General features: G+C 26.2%; 1 protein-coding gene across 1 annotated transcript; it reads left to right on the forward strand.

Annotated features, from left to right (window-relative positions):
* Positions 1-17,222: 17,222 nt before the first annotated feature.
* LOC145846385 (kelch-like protein 25) lies at positions 17,223-25,148 on the forward strand. Its single transcript, XM_082953197.1, has 5 exons — positions 17,223-17,284; positions 18,199-18,915; positions 19,127-19,366; positions 22,947-23,014; positions 25,048-25,148. The coding sequence occupies exons 1-5, from the start codon at positions 17,223-17,225 to the stop codon at positions 25,146-25,148; spliced, it is 1,188 nt and encodes a 395-aa protein (XP_082809323.1).
* Positions 25,149-25,640: the final 492 nt, after the last annotated feature.

Below are 25,640 nucleotides of genomic sequence, written 5' to 3' on the forward strand. Positions count from 1 at the left end.
CAATAATTTTCCAGAACTGTTCGAACCTTGCTGTGGTCAGTTTAATTAATTAATTAGAAGAAACTTTTCCATTTGTCTATAACTTTCAATACTTCAACCTAAATTCTTAAACTTTGATAGTTCTGCAAAAAGTGTCTCTCTCAATATCGCAATTAAAACAATGGTGGTCGAACGTTGGCTCTAAAAGTAATTTGTTAATTAGAATATTTTTTATCTAAGTACTTATTTACCTACTTTTAAAGAGCCAATGTTTAACCACCATTACTCAGACTGTAGAAGGGGAAGAGACACTTTTCCAGAACTATGCAAAGTTATTGATTGTCATTGTGGTTAGTTTTATTGGTTTTTATATAACTTTTTTTAAATTGTTTTGAATTTTATCTGCTTGAAATTAAAGTCTTGAAAGTTAAGTACATAGCTTATTTTAATATATTTTACATTTTCTTCAAATTTAAAAGTTACTTATATATCTGGAATCAAATTCTTGAACGTTTTATTAGTAAGTTTAGTAAATCATCCAAATGTTTCAATGTTAAACTGTTTAAAACTTTAAGAGAAACCACTGTTTTTCTTAATTAGATTGTCAAAAAAGTAAATTGTTAATTAGTTTCAAACAATAACAATAACTTTACTTTTAACTAAATACTTTTAACTACTTGTTTACCACATAACTCTACATTATTTTTTGTGTTTTACAGCTACTTTACTAAATGTTTATTTTTAACAGAACCAAAAAGCAACAAATTATTTTACCTCATCACGGCAGCGTGCATCTTCGGGTTCGGTTACTACGCCTACAATAGGTAATAAAAAACAAAAATAAACATAAATACGAATAAACCGACTAGCCTTATTAGTAATAACAGTACAAAGTAGTAGAACACAAATGAGTATTTTTCGATTTGACTACTACTCAAACAATAGGCACCATATCTTAGATTGTTAATAAAAAATTACAGATATCTACTTTATATAAGAATACTATTTGTCTCAATACTTATTAAACAAACTAAAATTATAATAATTAAAATTTCTACCCAATATCAGACTAAACTTGAAAATAAACAGATAAGTTTTTCAAGTAGGTCATATAGATATTACTTTATTCTAAGTTACCTATTTTATGTACTTGAAAAAGTTCAATAATATTGAAATGTTTTAACCGTATGTAAGTAAGTAAGTCTTATAAATAAATATTAAAGTAAGTTTTTGATAGTTTTTAATTTATAGTTTTGTTTAGAAGCTATGATTTACCCTATATTTGATTAGCTATTTATCTTTTCTCTCTAGATAATAGTTTGTTTTTATTTTTTGTTAAGTATTGTTTTGCTAAATATTTAGATTATTTGCTCATTTCTTGTTTTTCTTGAATTTTTCTTGTTTTTCAAACTTTTTTATCTAATCCAATGACGAGCTCCTTGATCGAAACATGCTTTTGAGGACACATTTTATACAAAACAAAGATATACGACATTCATTTTAAAAAAAGATATAAATTTTTATCAATAACTTTGACAAATTATATTTAATTTTCTTTATTTTTAACAGCTATTAGTAATCAGTAACATTTAATAAGTCTGACTTAAGTAGTGTTTTTAATTTTTTTGTTAATAATTAACTATTAACGTATAAATTTTAAAGTGGTAAAATTTTTCAGCTGTTATTTTAATTAGTTTTTACTTTATTTTCATTAATTTTCAGGTACACATGTGAAACCAGGGGCAGAAGAAGACGGAGGTACGATTCGTGCGGATGCGATCCGTGCGATCAGAGAGTGAGAAGCCGATGCAGATAAAATATGAATCATCAGAAAAAACTCAAGAAACATATCATCAATAATTTCACTTAACTCACAACAAGATTCCCTGTTGATAATAGAAGCCGATGCAGATGAAATATAAGTCATCAACGAAGAATCTCGAATATAACTAATTTTTACTGAAATACAATAAATCACTCATTTAAAAATATTTTTTCATTTGTGCATATATATATATTAAATTAGTTTCCGTTTAAGTGCGATCCTTTGCAACAAGAGACCAAGAAACCGTTATCGGTAGAAGATCCTACCTACAACCTACATTATGATTCTAATTGGAATCATTTAAATCTTCTCGAATGCTACACTTCTCTCGTTTATAAAAAATAACTTATCGAAACATTAATTAAAGAATGTAACAAACTAAATATATTTTTTTTTATGTATTGCAACAAGATATGAATACAATAATTATACACGAGATCTTTGCAATTAAAGACCGAAGAGCCAACGCAGAAAGAAAGAAATCAAAAGTTATCAAGGAGCTATTTTCATGTTTTTATAAATATTTTGTTATTAAAATACAATAAGGCAATCTCTTAAAGGTTTGTGTTTTTAGTTTAATGCATTAAGTTGTAAAAATTTTTATGGCCAAAAACTAATTGTAGATAAAACAGATAAAATCATAAAAGTCATCGAAGGGATTCTTCAACTTTAAGTATTTTCATTTCTGCTTTGAAAGACCTCAAACTCTAATTTTAATAGAATGAAAGTTTTAATACAATTAAAGCATTTAATACTCAAATATCCAACAGAAAATAGCCTGCCAAGATCAATATTAAAAAGTTTTTTCTAATAAATTTAATATTATTAATGTAATACTTCAGCCAAGGACTTCTGAAAATAAATTATTCCTAATACAGTAACCTGACCTTTTCATACGCACTTTAAACACAGCACTAGAGTGCGTACCTAATAAATTTGATACTTAATTACCTACATTGAGTCTAACAAACATTTATTTTTTATTGATATTGCTTTTTTATACGCTTTAAACATTTATGTTCTAATCTTAGAGTATGTAAATATCAACTGCCTTGTTCATAGTTCTCATTAATCCAAGTTTTATAGAAGATGTTTGTATGATTTCATTTATGTTTGGTTATCTTTATTATATTTGCGTATATAAGCTTTGTATTAAGTTTTAAATATTTTTTAACTCAATGTTTTAATTATGATGTATGTAAACTTAAATCGCGCTGTCAATTAGTTTTGTTAAATAAATAAAACTTAATTTTTTTTCTAAGTATTAGATTTGGTGTACAACTTGAACTTCAAAGTTTTTATTTCTGGTTTGTTTAGTTTTGACTTTTTCAAATTAAATATCGTATAATCTATTTTAAAAAAGAGCACTTTTGTAACGTATTTTTAGAATTGATTTTTTTTTTTTAATTTCTAAGTTGAAAAAGTTCCTGTAGAACACAGTATAAAATGCGTACCTAAAATAGCGTACTTAAGTGACAGGTTACTGTACTAATATACAAATTGTACTCTTATCTTTAACTTTTATGCTTGAATAAGTTTTTATAAACAAGTTATTGTATTTATATAATTAGTATAGGTCATGTATAATAAATATAGAACAGTTATTATAAGGGTTATATTAGATATAGAACTCGAAAACATAATAAACAACTTAAATGTCATAGATCTTTGTCAAAATCTCTTAGAAGTTTTTTAGTTAAATAAATTTAAATAAACTTAAATATAAAAAATACATCTTTGAAAAGATAAACAATTTCGTAATCTTACACATCTGTGTAATCGTAAATAGTACCTATTTATACTATTTCACGAGTAAATGAAGTAAAAAGTACTTAAAAAATAAAAAATGAGCAAAACAATTATAAAATAGTATTTTGTATTATAAACATATAACAGTTGGCTAGATCTATTACTTAAACTTCGTAATTATTGTTCTTTTATTCAGGATCTATTTATTTAGTTAAGTTATAAGTGAAAAAAGTGAATTAGATTTCTTGGCGTCTATATAACTTTAAACTAAAAAGATCCTTTAATTATATGAGATATTTAAGGATAATTATTTATAAAAAAATACTTTCAAACGACTAAACTCAATAAATAAAACTAAAGTAACTCAGTTTACCGTTTGAAAAACTAGTCGAACAACATCACTTATTTTTCGAGCTAAATTTCACAAACTGGTACTTTCGCACAGAAAAAGTTAAATAGACCAACGTTGGAGGTAGCTTCAGAGTATTTCCACGTCCACTCTTCGTTAATGACGTCATAAAAGTCTACATGGGATCTATCATACTGCAGCACGAGTATTTTGCTTCCGATCGATAAGGCCTCGTTGTTTTTTAAATTCGGGCTTTTTTTCAAAAAGACAAACCTGTCACAACTGCTGTCAAATACTTCACAAGAACGGAATCTCCCGACACCAACAACAAACAACTTGTTTTTGACTGCAACCAAACTGTGCTTGAAACTTTTCCTTATCATGTTAGGCAACCATGTCCAAGTATCATTGATAGCGTCATAGGACTCCAAGCTTTTCAGAGGCTTTAAGTTGTTGTTCTGCCCACCAGAGACCACTATTCTTTCTTCAAACACACAGCAAACCGATAATAGCCGATAAATACTTAAATTAATTCTCATTGTCGAGGTTTTGTACAAACTTTTAGTCTTAATTTCTAACGTCATTGCTCTTGGAGAAATTAAATGTTTAAAGAACTTAGAGTATCTACAACGATTATAGAGTAATTAAAGTCAATATTATTTATGAAACTTTTAGAATTGTTAAAACTGAATAAAAACTTAATATACAAAGATCAAACCTTTTTCACTCTTTCCTTTAACTTCACTCCATTCTTCAGTGCGAACATCGAAATGCAAGCAAGTGCTAGTAGCTTAGCGGTCAATTTCTCCTCCAAACACGTATACGTCACCCATGAACGCGCAGCAACTGTAGTACTTTCGCTGATCGATCGCGTCACAAACTTTAGTCCAAGTTTCAGTAGAAGGTGAGTATTTGTCTACTGAATAAATCCAATTTCCACTGTCGCAAGTCCCACCAAGCACGTAAACACTGCCTTTTATGTAAATTGCCGTGGAGTACTTTCTCTCTTGAGGCATTATATCCAGACGAACTTTTGTCAAGTCGCTGGCGGAAAAGCTCGTCAAAGTCGCAACAGCTTTCTTTTCGACATTATCATGACCGCCAAAAACAGCGATTCGAAACGAATCTTGGTCACAGTGCCTGCTGCTACAAAGACTTGTTGACTTTCCTTTGCTTTATATCACTTTGTCCAACACTTCAACGCATTCTTCTATTCCAACGCAATGTTTTCTAATGCGCTTCAAAGTATCTTCAGGCAACAGGGAAAGGCGAACCGACGTCAAAAGACTCTTGGCGAACTTCACGCGGTCTTCGAAGCAGTGCCCCAACCAACTGTCGGCTGCGTTGTACACTTCGAGTTCCGATGTGATGAGCAATTGTGAGCTCGAGAGTATTTTCGACACCACCGTGTATTCCAGCTCCAAAAAGTTTTCATCTTCAACGACCAGTTTTCAAGGGTTTGAATAGATTTGGTAGGTGGTAGGTTTTTGCGAATTGATGGCTAATCAACACGTTTTGAGCGGTTATTTTGCTTTTAATTAACTTACAACAAAGCTGTTTCTCTGTATTTTTGTCAAGCAAAATTTTGTTCAATTTTATGATGGGAAAAAATTCGCAGTCATCTGGATCCATATTACCTGAAAATAAAAAAAAAAATAGTTTTTTTAACAAAATTTAGATATTGTATATAATACTTTATAGTCCATAATTGTATAAATAATATTAGTTTTATAGTTTTGAATCGTTATGCTTTGAAAATTAGTGGAAATATCTCTCAAACAACTTCAAGTAATTTTGAAAATAAAATAAATTTGTTAACTAAGACTATAACTAAGATACAACAAAAAATTGTATAGAAACACTTTGTCAATCATTACAAAACAAGAAAATAATAATATATACATAAATTTGGCTAGTATACCTTTTGCTAGTATACTTAAAGGACAGTCCAATTTTAATATTTGCTGATTCAGCAAAAAAAATGTAATATTTGTTATTTTTTAATTTTAAAAACTATAATTTTTGATTTATTTTTAATATGTTTGTGAAAGGTAAGCTAGGGATACAGAAAAAAAAATTGAAATAATGCTTACTCAGCATACATACAGGTAAGACTGGCTTCTAAGTATACTAGCATCAAATTTAAAATATTTTACATACCTTGTTCTAAGTTGTTTCTAAACTTCAGTAAAATGTTTTTATCGCAACTCTTGACAGCACTTTCAATAAAATAATTTACACATTGATGTTTATTAAAGTTTTTAATAAATGATCTACAACTCGTTTGTATTTTATCTTCTTTGTTTCTGACTGCATCATCAATTAACGTCAGTTCTGTCATCTTGTTAGTAATCTCAACAAAAGAAGTTTCGCGTTTACTTTTATCCATAATCTTTGTAATTTAGCTTCAAAATAAAATTAGTTATCTGTTGATTTTAAGAGTTTCAAATATTATCAATGTTTTGTAACGTAGTTAGTACTATTTCTTAAAATAGTAACAAAAAAACTGCATAATAATCTTTAATGTTTTTATAAACAATTTTGTATTTGATTTTATTCATTATAAAACTTGGCTAACTAATAATTATACTATAAATTATAATATAAGTATTCAGAAAATAAAATTCAGTACTATTTGTGACCAAATAAATTCCTTTAAAGAAAAATGCTACAACAGTATGAAATTTAACAACATAAACAACCTGAAATAACAAATTTATCAAAATGCTTTAAAGTAAAAAAAAAAATTTTATAATTAATTTTTTAACTATTAATAGTAAAAAAAGTAAATAATTTAAATAATATTAAATAAGTTTTTATAAGAGGTAACACGTACTTTACTTTAACAAGTAATACTTTTAACACCTAGTATATAAACAACAATGATAAACAGGAATAATTAAAATTTAATTGTTTTCCAATAGTTGAAGCTAAACTATTCGGCATAGTGACAAAATAATATCAAAGTCAAAGTAGCTTTACTCAGCATAAGTGTATATAAAATATAAGTAGTAACTGCCAGAACTAAAAAAAATAATGTATTTGAAGCTTAAAAAATTATAACAATAACAAAATAACTTAAATTAGCATATCTTCAAAAATATAATATTTTACAAAAAACTAGTTTTGCAGTCAAAAGAGTAGTCTGAAAGTTTGTGTTCTAAATAACAAGAATTTCAAAAAACCTGCAAACAAACCTGAGTAATTGACTTTTTTGCTGAAGTTTTACAATACTTATTAATCTATATTATTATTGAATAAATTTAATATCCCACACGTTAGTTGCTAAAAGACTTAATTTTTAAAATCCTTTAAACTAGATAAAAGTTATAATATTTAAAAGGGAAAGTAATGTTACCTACACAAAAATGTAGGTATGGTTCTAGTGTACTTTAATCTACAGTCTAACCCAGGTTAAACAAGAACAACATCAATATGATTAATACTGATATTGAATGTTACTTTGAGATATTTTAAGTAAAATGTCATGATAGATGAATAAAAATATTGAATAAAAAAACTATTGCCAACATTAATTAAAAAAATATATAAAAAACATCAACTTCAGAAACTACTTTAAATGAAATAACATAAATTAAATCAATAAGGAAAATACATTAAAATATTGGAACTTGTTTAAGAACTACTGAGTTGGAATTTTTTCATAAATCACTTATACATAAATAACAATGATAAAATAAAAATATAATTAACTTAAACAACAAAAAATAAAAATTTCTATTTGAACAACTTGTTAGCAGAAGCAAGGTGGTCTAAAACAGTGATCTTCGAGTTAATAAAATTTTAGGTACACCAAACTCCAAAAAATAAAATCAGTGTACCCCAAGATATTATTTAAAAAAGCGCTGCTAGTGGTGGTACTACGTCAACACTTTTAGTAACATATTTCTTCCAAAAGCAATAATATTCAGATATCTTGTTATTTTATTATTTGTGTTGATGAGATATGTTTTCATGGAACTTACTAGCGGCGCTAATATACCATAACTAAGTTTATTTTTACATGCATACCTTTTAACAACTCAAGCTGAAACTTTTTATTTGATACTAATTTTAATGAACCTTTCAATTTAGTTTACCTTGTTTTCGCAATGATATTGTAGTTTTGGTTTTGTTTTGCATACTTATTAATGGAACACATCTTCGAAATCACTACGAATTCCCAGCACAGTACTCTTAAAATATTTTATTTAACATTAACTAACTACATACTTATAGTAGTTCTACGATTTTTACTTTGTTAGTATTATCTGTTTTTACGAACGATATTCAGACGACAACAAAAACGAGTAAAAAATTAGCTAAATTCAAAATAATGTGTATGTTTTCCGTACAGTTGATTTAGACATTGTTTCTTTCATAGACAGAATTTTTGCACTTCAAGACGTATGCACTGATTGTCACTACTTTCTGGTAAAAAAGTTGACACTAAATATTTAAGTATGTTTTGTTTTGAAATTTATTATATATAACTACTATATTTTAAATTTTAAATTAAGCATAGTATTTATTTTAGAGTTTGTCACTCTTTTGAATAGAAAAATATCCTGGTTGACCAAGTAACAGTTCTTAATTTTTTTAGGTAGTTTAAAATAATATGTTTATATTTATATTAGACAAAAACTAAAAATATAAATTAATTAAGCTTATATGAATAGAACATCAATTAACTAAAGAAATACCTAATTAAAATAAAATAGCCTTTGATTCAGAGAAAATGTCAAACTATATTAAGTTCTTCAAACTTTTAAAACACCATTAAAGTTATCCTGAGAAGTTTGAAAGTTTGAACAATCTGTATTTCAAACAACTAAAAGCCAATATTGCCTTCTAGTCTAGTTAAATTAATATCAAAAATAAATAAATACTAGCTAGCAGTAAAAAAATTGTGCTGATTTTAACTTTTTTATACTTTATATTTCCATAGTAAATATAAGAAAGTAAATTTAAATAAAAAACTAATTTAAGATTGGTACCATGTAGTAAATTGGTATTAACATAAAATAAATAAAAAGAGTTAGATAAAAATTAGAGTTCTGGTAAGTAAAACGTGTAAAATGCTAAAAAAAGAGTTAAAATGACAATCTAATAATTTGCTATAAAAATAAATTTAATTATACTACTATCAGAGTTAAACAATAAGTAGAAATTGTTGTTAAAGTTTGACAGAACTGCAACTTTTCTAGTCAACACTGTCCTGATTGATCAGGAACTGTTTTTATGACTTTAAACTGACCATCTAGGATCTTTTCAAATTTCTTTAAAACTCAAACTTTTCAAAGACAAGAATAACCAAGCTTTTCCACAAAAATTACCACAAAGTAATAAAAAACTAAAACTAAATTAACTATATCTCATTCAAAAGGTAAAAAAAATTGGTCTGAACTCTTAAAACTATACTGAGATAATAAAAATAAAACTATCCTGAGTCAGCGAGAGTATAAAAAAACATATTCAAAAATTCCTGAGTTATCCTGTGTCATAGTGATATTTTCAAAAGTTTTGAAGTATCAAGGATTATTCTGAGTTTCTAGCATCCTTGTTAATTACATCAAATATCAATGTTATAACAAACAGACGTTGTGAAACATTAATTCTAAGTCAAAAAAGAGTTGTTAGTTTAAATTAAAAACTAGTCATTAGTCCAAAAAGACTATAAACTAACATGAATATTTAAAAAAATCTTTACTAGTCTAAGTTTTGATAAAAATGTCAAAAAACCTTTTAACGACCTATATTTTTGCAATTATATAAGAAAGACACTGAAAGAGATATTAATTAGCAGTATTTTTTTTAATTTTAATGTAGATAAAACAGCTGAAGAACTGTAAAATATTTTGAAACATCTAAAAAGTTAAACTTATTATTAATATAAGTCTAACAAAAACAGATAAAACTAACTTATTAATTCACATATATTAAAATTCTAAATGTTAATATAAAATTATATACAACTATAACACAAGAAAATAAAATAAGTCAGTCTTAAGAATGTTTGTTGAACGTAAATTAACATTTACAATTTTATAAGTCAAATACTTCAAATTTTCTAATAAACTAATAAAAATAACTGCCTTTCAATAGTTGTTAAGTTTGCTTCCTTAAAACAAAAACAAATCAGCCTGAGTAACAAGCATAAGCAGGGTTGTTACTCTTTGAGTCAAGAAACTTACCTGAGCATTAAACTTTGGATATGTTTATAAAAGATCATAAATTAATATTTAAAATAATATTTCAATATAAAAATTCAAGTTATTTTACCAAACGTGAATTAAAAAAAAAAACACAAAAATGAAACTACAAAAAAATTTCATTTAGTGAATGAAAAACAGTAAAATAATTTTTTAAAATTATTGTTTATATTCCAGAGAACTTTAAAGGATTTATACTGTCCTAAGTTATACGAAGTGTGTGAGACTCTGCATGAGATACAACAAACTAGGTTGGGTCAACTTAAGTTTAAAATAAAAAGAGAAAACAAAAGCTAAAAAGTATGTAGCAGTAAATTTAAAGTAACATTATTGTAAAAAAATAAGATAATAAAAAAAAGATCATAGATAAAACAAAATCAGATTTAACAGAAGTACCAAAACTAGACTACTTAAAAAAAAAGATTAAAAAAACTGTATTTCTATAAAAATTTTTACTAGGATTAGTGTGGCAACACTGAATCATACTAAAACCTTCAACTGATTATTAAAAGGGTTGAAATTTTATAGAGTAAAAATCTTTTTTGAGAATACCAAATTTATATCTTGAATTGCATCAAACTAGTCTAAGTCTTCATGATTTATGAACAAATAAAGGAAACACATCATAAAAGACAAAATAAAAACTCAAAAACTATTAATTTCTTTTTATTAGAAAATCAGAACAAAAAGAGTAGAAAATTTAAATAATTGTCTAAAACAAAGTTTCCTTAAAGTTTTTTAATTGAAATGGAAAAAAACCCCTTGTGACTTATTTTACTTAAATTTTGTCACAAAATTTCTATGTCTTAAAGACTAAAGTTTATTTTTGTACCTTTTGGTTTACTTTGACCAAAAAAATGTCCCCTACTTTTTGTGGCTTAAAAACTTTAATTGTGTCAATACCCTTTGAAATTTACTTTTTAATCTCCCTTTGGTATTTTATTTTTATAATCCCGTATAACCTAATTGTTTTTTTAAGCCCCTAACTCTTTCTTGTTATATTAAATCTAAATGGCATTTAGAAGGGCAAGTATTAAATTTGAGTATTGTTTCTTAAAAATTAAATAGAAGCTCAATTGTAAACTTTCTTAAATCTACTGTAAAATAAAATTCATAAAGAAATAAAAATTACACTAATCTAAAAAATGTAAAATAAAAACCTGATAAATACTACTTTAAAACTTAAAGGTAGTGTACTTGTAAAAATACTTAATGGTAACATTTTTTCTTAACTGTTACCTATAAAACTGGTTATTTTTTACCCGGATGACGCCAATTATAACGGTTACTTAAGTATTAAATTTGTATGGTTATAGTGTAGTGTACTGTCACACTATAGACAATACTTAAATTTGTACTTCACTTATACTAAATGCTGATTTCAAATAACTTTTTTCTACTCTATGTAAAAGTAGGCATGACAAATTATAAGTTTATCTTATACAGGGTTGTCAAATTTTGGCAAACTTCCTCCAGGTTTTTATAAGTAGACATTTTTGAACCTTTTTTTAAATTAAGTTTAAGGTAAGAAACTGTGTTATATATTATAAAAATGTAAAAAATTACTATAAAACTTTTTTAAATGTGTATCTTAATAAAAAGTATTTTTGATGATGACAAAAAATACTTATCTATATGATATATTTTTGGTGAAATCAAAACTTTAATACTTGACAAACTAAAACTGCTAAAACTTCACGGTAATTTTTATTGATTTTTGGTCAACATTGAATGGTATTTCCAGGTTTTATTTAAAATTCCTCATATTACAGCTTTTTCCAGGATTTTTAGTCTAAATTGTCAAGTTCATGTTTTTTTAGCATCCCTGTTTATACTAATTACAGATTCTAACACTATCAAATATATAAAAAAAAAAACATTTTATCTAAGATATTGTTTAAAATGTGGTCAAAACTTTTACACAAGATTTAATCTAACTAGAATGTATATTAAGAATGTATAAAATAAAACAAGGTTTAACTACATAATAAATAGAAAGTAGATATGAAAAGAAACATATTAAAAAAAATACTTTAAATAACACAATAACACATTAAAAAATACCTTTTCTTGAATAAAATGTTTATTGCAGCAGGTCTTGGCTAGAATGCCTCTCTGCTCCATCAGTTGAGAGTTTATATATTAGTTTAATACAGTAATTCATGTTTGCATCAGTAAACTCGCGGCTGCTTTTTATTTGCTTCTGTCTAAACTTGCAACAATATTACAAGTAGCTATGCAAGCTTTCTATTAAACGTTTGGATAAACAGGAACTTTTACTCAAAACTTTTCACTTTTTTAAGCATTTTTGAATTAATTTTCTATACTAAAAAATGAAAACTTATTTCGAAATAAATAATGTAGTAATAGAAAAATTGAATATTTTATACAACTTCTATGCAAAAACTATAAAATATCAAAACAAAAAAATAACAAAAAACAGTTTTTGAAAAACATGTTACGTGGTTTGGAAAATATTTTGCTAATTTCTAATCTTATCAAAATATCTTCTAGGTTTTTAAATTACACGTTTTGAGTCCATTTTAGTCCAATGTAAAAATGTATGAATAATATAACGACATGGAAAATATATCTTGAAGCTTACTCAAAGGAGTTAAGTGATAAAAATATTTTTGATGATGACAAATCTTTTTTATCTATATGATAGAATTTTTGTGTGAAATCGAATTTTAACTACTTAAAATGTAAAAAAATATTTTTACATTTAAAAAATATTTAAATAAATTAAAATGTTTATAATTAATATCAGGTTCTTTAGTGATTTTTGTCCAAAATATATCACATTTAAGGTTTTTTATAGCCTGAATTTCTAAATTCTAGGTCTATCAAGCATTCTAGGTTTTTTGGCAACCCTGTTGTTATTTTAAACCAATATAAGTATATAAATGTTTTTGTTTGAAAAACTATGTTGTTTAATAATTAAACGTAAGTATTTTAAAAAATATATTTACAGCCTTTAACACAACCTGGAAACAAACAATATTAAAAAATTTATACTGATATATCTTCATGCAAAATTTACAACTAAGTTGTTCAACAATAGATCTCAAATTTTAGGAAATTGCGACTGAAATAGCAATATTTAAAAAAAATGTTAAAAATAAAAGATAAATAATAAATTTGTCAACATAGAAACATATTTTATCAAAAAAAATGCATTTAATTTAAAAAAAAGTTTTGTAACATTCTAAATCTAATTTAAATAACTGTTACAAAAAATATCCTTGAATTATTAGAAAAGAAACTCTAAAACACCTTCATATTTTAATCAACAATGATTGTTTATTTAAATACAATCACATTTAAAATAAGCTGAAATGAACTTTATTATTTGCACTGTTCCCAGGTAAAACCATCATCATAAAGCTTTCTCTTAAAATATCTAATGTGAATTTTTTTTTTCGAAAAAGCTGAAGTAAACAGCAGAAAGAGCAGTCAAATCTGTATAATAAAAAAAAACTGAAAAAATGTGTCAAGGCGAACATTCGAGATTCTGAAACAGCATCTGCTGTAGCTAAACATTAGTAGCGGGTGAGTGAGAATCATTTTGAGTTCAAAGAGTATTTTTCACTATTTACAGTTTAGGATATTGTTTTAATAAATTACTTTAAATATAATTCTGTAAAACAACTAAATTTGTTTCAAACTATACACGTAGTGCACCAAGTTTACAGATGTAAAACAAAATGAAATCGTAATCTTTTTTTTCTAAACTAACTGGAAAGTACAAAGAATGCTAACTTAATATTTATCTAAAGTTTGTTAAAATTATGACAATGGCCAACATAATATTTAAAGTTAGAATATCCCACATAGTTTTTATAATAACCACAAGGTAAATGGGGGTAATATCAAAATAAAAAGCTTGGGAGTACATTTTAGTCAAAATGTGATAAGAAATACAAATAACTTAAAAGAATTAAGGGATCATTATATTCAAATTTCCTATATAGGTATTTATAATCAAAACCATTTACAAAAAAATGTGCAAACCAATAGACAGAAACAGTCTTTAGATTATGAAAGTTCAGTAGAGGTGAATATTTGGAGATAGAGGAGCTTACAAAACTTGTAGCCTAAGCTAAAGTTTTAGAATAAAAAGGTTACCTTAAAAAAGGAAGTAAATTCAATTAATAATGAGTTAGATGAGGGTAAAATTAAACTTCAAGGTAAGATAAGTTACATTGGCAGCAGGTCTTTATATAATACTTCACACACTGTAGGGCCTACATACAACAGCAGTTTGAAACAAAGGACTCTAGAAAACTGCAGCTTTTTTTCAAGGTTGAGGCCATAAGGGACCTTGTCATTGAATTAAGATTTTTTTAGGAATAATGTAGCACTTATGGCATTACTGATGACACCGAGAAGTTTGAAATTCTCTAAAGAATCTAGCCGCGTCCTGACATAGTAGACTTTGTTGAAGTATGTTTTTGATGTAAAAGTAGTTTTTTTTAATAATAAGTTAAGTTTTAATTTTATATTGGTTACTTAACACATTTTTAGGTACAGAAATCTGTAATTGATTCTAAAATAAAAAGTATATTCTTGGACTGTAACCTAGTCATTTTTATATTGTAAAGTTATTTAAGTTGTAGTTCTTAAATTTTTTTATATAACTTAAAACAAAAGTTTTAAGTTAGGGTTATTTTTTTTAAAAGGACTAAATTTTGCCCACCCCTAAATAAAGTACCACGCTACGCCACTGGTAGGTTAAATAACGTATTTGATGTTAGTTTTTAAACTAAAGGGTCTATTTAAGTTAAAGTATTCAAAAAATATTTTTTGATTATATGAAATATAAAAGCTTTAAGACCGATTATTAAAAAATGTTAAGTAGTTTCTTATTCTAATATCTCTTAAACCTCTTTTTGGAAAATATTAATAATAGTTTTGAGACCAAATTGCATTTTAAGATGTGTTATTTTTTTTGTCGTTTAACAAGTTAGGGTAGTCTAAGCAGAAGAGAAGATTGTCAAAAAAAAACACTCAGAACAGAATCGCACTCAGAACTGTTTAAATTTAGTGAGAAGTTTTGAGTTAAAGTTCTTGTTCATCCAAGCGTTTAAGAGAAAGCTCACTGAGTCATGTGTTTTACTGAAGCAAGTTTGCATTTACTTATAACAGACTTATATAAATACTCATTAGTTGGGAGGAGATCATTCTAGACCACTTTGCTGCTGCTAACATGTTGTTTAAAAATAAATTTTTATTTTTTGTTGTTTAATTTTTTTTGTTTAAACATTGATATTTATGTATTAGTTATATTTCATTTAATTTCCAACTAGATAGATCTTAATTAATTTTATATATTTTAAAGTATATTCCTTGGAGAATTAATTTTTGGTTAAAATATTTCATTTCAGTTAAAATAATTCTGAAGTTGGTGTTTTTATATATTTTTAATGGTTGCAATTGTTCATTGATAAAGAATGTTTGTTTATCTGCCATGCTATTTTATATAAAATAACCCTAAGTTATTATTTAAAATTAATTTTAGTCAAATTAGTATCATTCTTATTTATTTATTTATTATGGGTTAGAGTGTAGGTTGATACCTACATTTTTATGTAGGTTACAATACTTAAATTTTTAGTATTTATTTAAATGTTTGTTTAGTTGAAGGATTTCTAAAAGTTTACCTTTTAGCAATTTACTAGTGGTATATAAGTGTATTTTTGTAGATGAAAAATATATTATACAACTGCAGTAAAGCTGCCAATGACTCAGGATTGATAACAGGTTTTGTGAAACTGTTGTTAATCAGGTTTTCTCACAAACCTTTAGGCTACTCTTTTGACTTCAAAAACAGTTTTTTGTTAACAAGTATATTTTTAAAGAGATGCAAAATTTTGTCATTATTATAGTTTGATTAGTAGATTAAAGCTTAAAAATGATATTTTTATCTAGTCTGGCTCTTTCTACTTATGTTTCAGTAATACTCAAGCTGTGTAAAGCTACTTTGACTTAGATGTTATTTTATCACTTAGACGAACAGTTTAGCTTTAACTATAAGATTTTAATTATTATATTTATCATTATTTTTAAAATACTGGGTGTTACAAATAATTTTTTTTTATAAAAGTAAAGTACCTGTTACCTCTTATAAAAATCATCAAGCCACAGATGAAAAAATTTAAACTTTTTTTTACTATTGATAGTTATAATATAAATTTTTAAGTAAACTAGCTTTTTTTATACTTAAAGTATTTTGATTATTTTTTTATCTCAGTTTATTTATATCATTAAATGTCACACTGTTATAACATTTTGTGTTAAGGGAATATATTTGGTCAGAAAAAAAATTGAATTTTACATTCTAAAAACTTAAATAATAATTTGTAGCTTTTACAAATATTTGTCAATTATAGTAGATATTATATCTTATAGCTATTACAAGCACACAATTGTTTAAATTTTAACAGTAACCTCACGATAAGCTACGTTAAAATGCATCTTAACTTTAATCTCACTTTATTAACTACATTTTTGCTTAAACAATGTTCACTTTGAAAGTTAACTAGAAGAAAAAGGAAAGCTACATACAGCTTTTATTAAAATAGTTGTTATTATATTGATTTTAAAACTTAACTAAAAATTAAAATTTACCTTAAACTCAATCTTAATATTAAAATTTAATTTGTATAGTTTTTTAAATAAAAATTTTAAGTAAAAATATGTTTCAATTTTAACTGAAATGTTTTAAATGCTTTTTTCCATGACTGTCACATATTTTTTTAGACTTATTCAAGCACTGACGAGGTCTTTGACCGAAACTTAGTTTGTAAAATAAATTATTAAAAGAATAAATTCATTATTTCTCCTCAAGTAGTTGAGATATATTTGTTTGTATTATTAAAACCAAAAAATATAATATAATAATTTGTAATAGAAATAAAACTTTGCCAATAAATATGATTGAGAGAGTAAATACAACATTTTTATGGTAAAGAATTCTAGATTATTATACAACTTTTTCTACTATTTGCAGAAGTAGTACTAATTATATTATATAACATTGGTAATATTTGAAACTCTTGAAATCAACAAATAACTAGTTATATTTTGAAGCTAAGTTACAAAGATTATGGGCAAATTTAAACGCGAAACTTCTTGCACGGAGATCACTTACAAGATGAAAGAAATGACGTTAATTGATTATGCAGTCAGAAAAAAAAAAATACAAACAAGTCGTAGACCATTTTGTGTGAATTTTGATAAACATCAGTCCGTAAATTATTTTATTAAAAGTGCTGTTAGAAGTTACGATGAAAATATTTTACTGAAGTTTAGAAACAACTTAGAACAAGGTATGTAAATATTTTAAAATTTTATGCCAGTTAACTTAGAAGTCAGTCTTATTTGTATTTATACTGAGTATTCAATATTTTAAAGTTTTTTTTTGCCTTTACCTAAACTTACCTTTCCGAAACATAACAAAAATAATCAAAAATAGAATTTTAAACAATTATATTTAAGAAATATTTTTTTGTTTTTGCTGAATAAGCAAATAACCAAATCGGACTGTCCTTTAAATATACTAGTATAAAAGTATACTAGCAAAGTTAATGTATAAGTTCTATCATTATGTTGTTGTTTTAGATTGATTGACAAAGTGTTTCGATACAACTTTGTTGTTGTAGAGCTAAATATCTTAGAGAAAAAAAAGATTTTTTTCTTTATTTACTTTAAATTGTTTTGGAGCTAATTGCACTTATTTTCAAAGCATAATGATTTAAAACTATATAACTAATATTTTAAATACAACTATTGTTTTAATAAAAATCCTAGATGTTATATAAATTTTATTAAACAAATATTATTCAATAATTTTTTAGGCAATACTGATCCGGACGACTGCGAAATTTTTCCAATCATAAAACTCAACAAAATGTTGCTTGACAAAAATACAGAGAAACAGCTTTGTTGTAAGTTACTTAAAAGCAAAATAACCGCTAAAAACGTGTTGATCAGCCTTCAATTCGCAAAAACCTACCACCTACCAAGTCTCTTCAAACCCACCTTCAGCTACATTGAACGTAGCTTCACCGCAGTTGTTGAAGACGAAAACTTTTTGGAGCTGGAACATTCGCTGGTGTCAAAACTACTCTCGAGCTCACAATTGTTCATCACATCGAACTCGAAGTGTACAACGCAGCCGACAGTTGGTTGGGACACTGCTTCGAAGACCGCGTGAAGCTCGCCAAGAGTCTTTTGACGTCGGTTCGCCTCACCCTGTTGCCCGAAGAAACTTTAAAGCGCATCAGAGAAGATTGCGTTGGAATAGAAGAATGCGTTGAAGTGTTGAACAAAGTGATTGAAAGCAAAGGAAAGTCAACAAGTCGTTGTAGTAGTAGGCACTGCAACCAGGATTCGTTTCGAATCGCTGTTTTGGGTGGTTACGACATTGTGAAAAAGAAAGCTGTTGCGACTTTGACGAGCTTTTCTGCCAGCGACTTGACAAAAGCGTGTCGGATTCCAATGCCTCAAGAGAGGATGAACGCCACGGCAATTTGCATAAAAGGCGATGTTTACATTCTGGGTGGAACTTGCAAGAGTGGAAATTGGATTCATTCAGTGGACAAGTACTCGCCTTCCACTGACACTTGGGCTAAAGTTTGTGACGCGATCGATCAGCGAAAGTACTACAGTTGCTGCGCGTTCATGGGTGACTTATACGTGTTTGGAGGAGAAATTGACCGCCATGCTACTAGCACTTGCTTGCATTTCAATGTTCGCACTGAAGAATGGAGTGAAGTTAACTGGATGAGCGAAGAAAAGTATGAGCTTGATAGATTAAATTTTTATTTTGGTTTAAACAATTCTAACTGCTTTATAGTAATAATTACAAAAACTACTCTACGAACCGTTGTAGATACTTTAAGTATTGTAAACACTGAATTTTTATGACAGCAATGATATTAGAATTTATAATATTTAAAGTTAGTATAAAACGTCGACAATGTGCATTAACTTAAGTATTTATTTTAGGTTAAGGTCGGTTTGCTGTGTGTTTGAAGAAAGAATAGTGGTCTCTGGTGGGCAGAACAACAACTTAAAGCCTATGAAAAGCGTGGAATCCTATGACGCTATCAATGATACTTGGACATGGTTGCCTAACATGATAAGAAAAAGATTCAATCACAGTTTGGTTGCAGTCAAAAACAAGTTGTTCGTTATTGGTATCGGGAGATTTGATTCTTGTGAAGTCTTTGACAGCAGTTGTGACAGGTTTGTTTTTTAAACAGCCCGAGTCTCACATGCAACGAAGCTTTATCGATTGGAAGCAACAAAGCTTTATCGATTGGAAGCAAAATACTCGTGCTGCAGTATGATAGTTCCCGTGTATATGTTTATGACGTCATTAACGATGAGTGGAAATACTCTGAAGCTACCTCCAACTTTAGTCTAACTGACTTTTCCACTGTGAAAGTACCAGTTTGTGAAATTTAGCTCGAAAAAAAAAAGTGGTTTTGTTCGACCAGTTTTTAAACGATAAACATAGTTTCTTTTTTTTTTTGAATTCAGTCTTTTAATTTTCTTAAAAATTAAAATTAAAAAATTATATTCCATATATTTCTTTTAAAATTAAATGATCATATTAGTTTAAAATTTTATAAAGATGCAGAGAAAACTAATTCACTTTCTTCACTTATTACTTACTTTTTATGAAAAAGATGAAAATTCAGATCCAGAATAAAAGAACAATAATTCGAAGTTTTAAGTATTAGAATTAGACCACTATTAAATTCTTATAATGAAAACAATATTGTTTTGTCATTTTTATTGTATAACTTATATTTAATTTATACCATATACGTTATATACTCTTGAAATACGAATTTGAAGTAAGCTTTGTAACGTTTTTCAAGAAATTTTTAAAATTGTCCAAACTTTACACCCAACTATTTTCCTTATCTTAATAGCTAAATAAAAACTTTTTTTTGTTGTAGAGAACGGTCCTTTGTCTTTAATCAAAAAAATTCGGGCTTGATTTTTAGTGTGGGGCCCATAGAAAAAGTGAATGTTTTATCTATTTTAAGTTTGCTCAAATTTGAAAAATAAAAAAATTCAAAATATATCTTTTTATTTTAGTGTTTGTGTTTACAAGTAAATAAATTCTGTACAACATTTTTTTCCAACTGTTAATATTTTGTACTGTTTAGCCTAGTTCTAGAATTTCTAATTCCGGAATAAGGCTAAATAGTATGAAATATAACTTTTGTTATCGATTTTTACTTAGCTCGAATTAAAAAAAACAATATTTATTTTAATATATTTATATGTAAATAATGTTATACATTTTTATTTTTTTCAAATGTTAATATTTTGTTTTACTTGGCCATATTCAGAAATTAGAAAAACTAGAACAAATCTAAATAGTACAAAATATTGACAGCTGGAAAACAAAATGTTGTACAGAATTAATTAACTAATAAATATGAATAGTAGTAAAAAAATAATTCGAGCTAAGAAAAAATTGATAATAAACTCTTTTTTCTAAGGGGCCCACACTACAAGTCAAGCCCCAATTCAGTGGAATTTTTTCTTAGATAAACACAACGGACCGTTATCTAGAATAAAAAAAAAATATATAGCTATTACGATGAGGACAATAGTTGAATCTAAAGTTTGGACATATTTTTAAATTCTTGAAAAACGTTACCAAGCTAACTTCACACTCGTTCTTGAAATAGTATACATAGGTATTATTTACGATTTTTAAGTAGATATTTCTCTTTTTTTCAGAATAATATGTACTTAATATAGATTACACCAGTGCTTCTGAACCTTTTTCTAGTGGCGGAACCCTTCTCTAAAGTTTAACTTTCCTGCGGAACCCCTAGTTTTAGTCTTACATAAAATGTTTAATTGAATAAATATTCTCTTTTAAATTTCAAAAGGCTTCGCGGAACCCCTGACAGGCGTTGCGGAACCCTAAGGTTCTGCGGAACCCCATTTCAGAAGCACTGGATTACACAACTATCTTCCTGTTCAAAAATGTTGTTTTTTATTTTAAAGTTTTTTTAATTAGTTCAATAAGTTTATCAACAATTTACTTACAAGGATTTAACATATATCCTACAGTAGAGGCGGGCAACGTTTATAATCAGTTTTCCCGATGCGGAAAAAAATTAGTCCTTGGATCAGGAGCATTTTAAAATTAGTGATCTATTGGATCCAGTATCAAAATCCGATCAGATGTTTTGTTTTTTAATCCAAATCCGGCCTGAGCCTATTTTTGGTTTTCAATTAAAACTTTCAAATAAATAAGCGATGTAATAGTTCAATGGAGATAGAGTTTTGTACAAACTTTTTAAATTTTGAAAATTTCTAAAACAAAAACAAGTTTTCAAATTAAGTAATACTCCAATTGCTAAACTTTATATAAAATACAAGTGTATGTTAGTAAATAGTATTAAAACTAATGGATATAGTAACTTATGTTCTAATAAATATCGAATACTTTATTCAAATCTGTTTACTAATTTACATTAAATCGTTAACAATTACTAGATTATCACAATTCTCGTTTTTAACTCGTCATTGATATTTTACATCAGGCGCGTAAAAAAAAATCGTTTCTTTTAGCGCCTAACTTTATAAATCAAACGTGCATGATAAAAGAGATCAATGGTTAAAAACTATTAGAAAATCATGCTGTTTGTTAACTTACGACAGTACTTAAATATAGTAGAAAATAAAAAGCTTACATTTGTTTTATATTGCTAATACGTCGATAGCAACTATTTTTCTTATTATCACAACTAGTTATTCTTGCTAACTTACATAAAAGAAAGGATTAAAGTGAAAAAATTAAAATTAATTTCAAGTAATAAAATACAAGTAGTAAAGCAAACTAATATTTCAACAAAAATTGTATTGCTGTAAACCGTACAAGAATTTAGTTATAATAAACTTACAAAAGAATCATAAATTTTTAAATGAACGCTAGTTTGATTTCAATTATTTTTTGGCGGTAAAGACCTTTAAATTTCTTAAAACCAACTTAAGAAATGTTTTGTTATCAAATATGTTTCTTAGTTTTAATACAACTTAACTGAAACAAATTATAATCTTTTGTCAAAAATACTAGCAAATTGATTACAAAACTTGAGCTCTATTATTTTTTAATTTTGATAGGTTTGTTTTTCTTTTCTTTAAAAATTTTCAATAATTTATAAAAATCAATTCCAATGGCAACTTACGTTATTATTCAAAATACTGGTTATTCATAATTCGTTTTAATTTACGCGTAATACACGTTTAACACAAAATACACAATGTATTTATACGTAAGTTTTGTATGTTTGGTTATTATGTTTTCAAGTAATGACTAACAACTATTACATATATTGGCACTATCTTAATGTGTTTTACTTTTTGTCTAATAGTTTAACTTTTAGTAAATAAAATATTCTTTAGATATGTCTCGAAAAGTCATTCAGTAGTTAAATGAATTCAGATAAGCGGTGTAGCGCAAGATTCATGTCATTGCATGGTATAAAAGTTTAAAGACAAATTCACTTAATCTAAAATACCAAAGCAAATAAGTTCACAAATTATACCAACTTCAGGTAAACTCCTTTTTTAACTTAAATATACTACTATTTCTTCATTATTTGTTTTAATTTACGCGTAATACGCGTTTAAAAAAATACTTAATGTATTTATACGTAAGTTTTGTATGTTTGGTTATCATGTTTTCAAATAAAGACTAACCAAAATTATTACACATACTGGCACTATCTAAATATGTTTTACTTTTTGTCTAAATAGTTTAACTTTTAGTTAATAAAATACTCTTTAGATATGTCTCGAAAAGTCTTTCAATAGCTAAACGAAGTCAGATAAGCGATGTAGCGCAAGATTCAAATGGTATAAAAAATTTGAAACAAAGCAAACAAGTTCACAAGTTATACTAAACACAGGTAAAGAACTTTTAAAACTTATACATCCTACTATTTATTTTGTTTTTTTAAATAGTTTGAATTTAAGACTTTAACTTTTGTTTAAACTACACGTACTTTTTTTTGGACTTATTGTTTACTGTTGACTATACAAAGATACTAATTAAACTAATCAAAGCAAGACACACATATATCTAATTCAGGTAATTAGTTTGCTATATATTCTATTAAGTATTTTGAGAACTTACATGCTCTTTTGATAAAATTGTACACTTTAGAAGATAGTTAAAATTAAAAGCTAAGTAGATTTTTTACAAGTTAAATTATATTGTACTATGAGTTTTTTTATAAGTAGTGCTTAAAATAATCAAAATATAATAAAAACAAAAATCGTTTATGAGATTACTTTGAATTTTAGTAACACTTTATTGTAGCACGTTTAAATAAACTTAACCTACATATCACAGGCACAGTGAACATTTTAAAATTTTTTGAAGGAATATAAATAATAAAAATAAAATACAATTTTTTGAGATTTTTATGATATCTTTAGTTCTGGTTTAGTTAAATATTTCATAAATAAATACATTTTCTAAAGTAATTAAAAAAAAAATCTTTAAATAACTGAGACAAAAAGATTTTAAGTTAAATATCTAATAATTTAAAAAAAAAAGTTAATCAAATGGTAAGTATTAAGTTCGAAAAAATTTCATACTTAATCGGTCTCAATTTTTAAACTTTTTACTGACATAAATATAAGTTAAGTTTATTTACCTTGTTTACCTTTGGATAATTTTATGTTAAACTACAGTTCTGATACTATTAATTTTAAGTGAAATTTTACTAAGGAATTAAATGTAAAGACTTTATTTAGAATGTCTTTTTAGTAATTAACTATTTTTAAGAGACTTAATTTCTTCAAACACTAAATTATTATAAGTTTTTAGTAAATTAAAATACATTAAAATATATGCAAAATATTAACTAGTGGGCACAACGTTTCTTTTCGAATTCACCATACAAATTAAACCTATTTAAACGCTCAAGTACATTTAAATAAAATAATAATTTCTGCAACAGGACTTCGAGTTACCTAAAATACAATTCGCAACTAATAAATACCTACTTTCAATTTTACAATAAATTCAAATATTGCAAGGTACACATCAAACAAGGTAAAATATTGTATAATTTATTGCTTTCAGAATTGCTAAAAAACACAACATGCCTAGATTATCTTATCGTTTTATCTTGAAAGCAAAACACTTGGTAACAAGTTCGCACTCCGCCACGAAGTCCCAACACCAAATATAGAACGAATTCCTTCTGAATGTTGTAGTCCATCAAAGTCCTTTCGTCTTCAATTTGTCTTCCATCATATATCAAACGTTGTTGACGTGTTGGGATACCTAAAACAAAAAAAAAATAATCTTTTTATCAAGCTCTACAAGTATTTCGATACAACTGTGTATTTTCTTCTCCACAGTGCAGCTCTTTGTAGATTGAATTGTTAAATTTTCGTTAAATTTAAAAAAAATTATTTATTTAAATCATTTAAGATCTATAGACGTTATATTTGTAATTTAAGTTCTGGTTAACTACTTTTATGAGAATTTATATGTTTTTATGTAGCGTTTAGTGAAAGCGAATTATTAGAAAAGTATATAAGAGTTTAATTTTGAATAAACTAAGTTTTTTGATTGTTAAATTTAAAACTGAACAACCATATTCAAAAAAAATTTATAACGAACAACATTTATAGTTTCTCATTTTATAACTTACAGCGAATCAATAAAGAAAATATAAATAAAATTGAATTGCAACACTTAAAAATAATTATAAAGTTGCTAATCTAATCCTTTTTAATAACAAATTACATTAAATACAGCTAGTTACTTTAGAACTAGTTTTGAGTTAGAAAAAATATTAACACCATGACATAAACAGTTGAAAAACAACGTTAAAACTCACAATACATTAATTCAATCCTCTTTTTCACAGTTTCAACAGAGTCGAAAGAAAACAAATCAAGCGTGACGTGTTTACCCGTCATCAATTTAACAAATATCTGCTCAGTGTACCACAACGTCACGAAAGAGTAATCGTTTATGTCTTAATCCAAAAATAACTTGTCGTCTTCTAGTTGTTTCTTGGAAGAACAAACATTGTTGTTCGAAAGGAAATCCTAAGAAAAAAATAACTTGGTTATTTGTTTGTTTTTTTAATTTTAAAGTTCGAAAACTGTGAACACCACGTTTTTACAGTATTATTTAAAGAAAGTATTTTTTTCTAAGTGTGTTATAATTTTGTTTACAAAAAAAGTTAAAATTAAAGATTATAACTTATAAAACTATACTTCATTTTTGTAAAATAATTTAGATTAGAAAATCTAATATAAAACTTTTAAAAGTAATAACAGCTAAAATTAAAACCAGAGTTTAGTATTTATAGTTAAAAACATTATAAAATCTTTAAACGACTTTTAATCCTAAATTACACTTTAAACAAATATATTGTAGTTTTTCATCGAGAACAGAGTTTTCCGATTAAATTTTCAATTTGCTTCTTTTAAAGAAATAAAAATGCTATGGCCT

Source organism: Thalia democratica, unplaced genomic scaffold (genome assembly GCF_965202585.1).
Source record: "Thalia democratica unplaced genomic scaffold, ktThaDemo2.hap1.1 HAP1_SCAFFOLD_427, whole genome shotgun sequence".
Lineage (NCBI taxonomy): Eukaryota > Metazoa > Chordata > Thaliacea > Salpida > Salpidae > Thalia > Thalia democratica.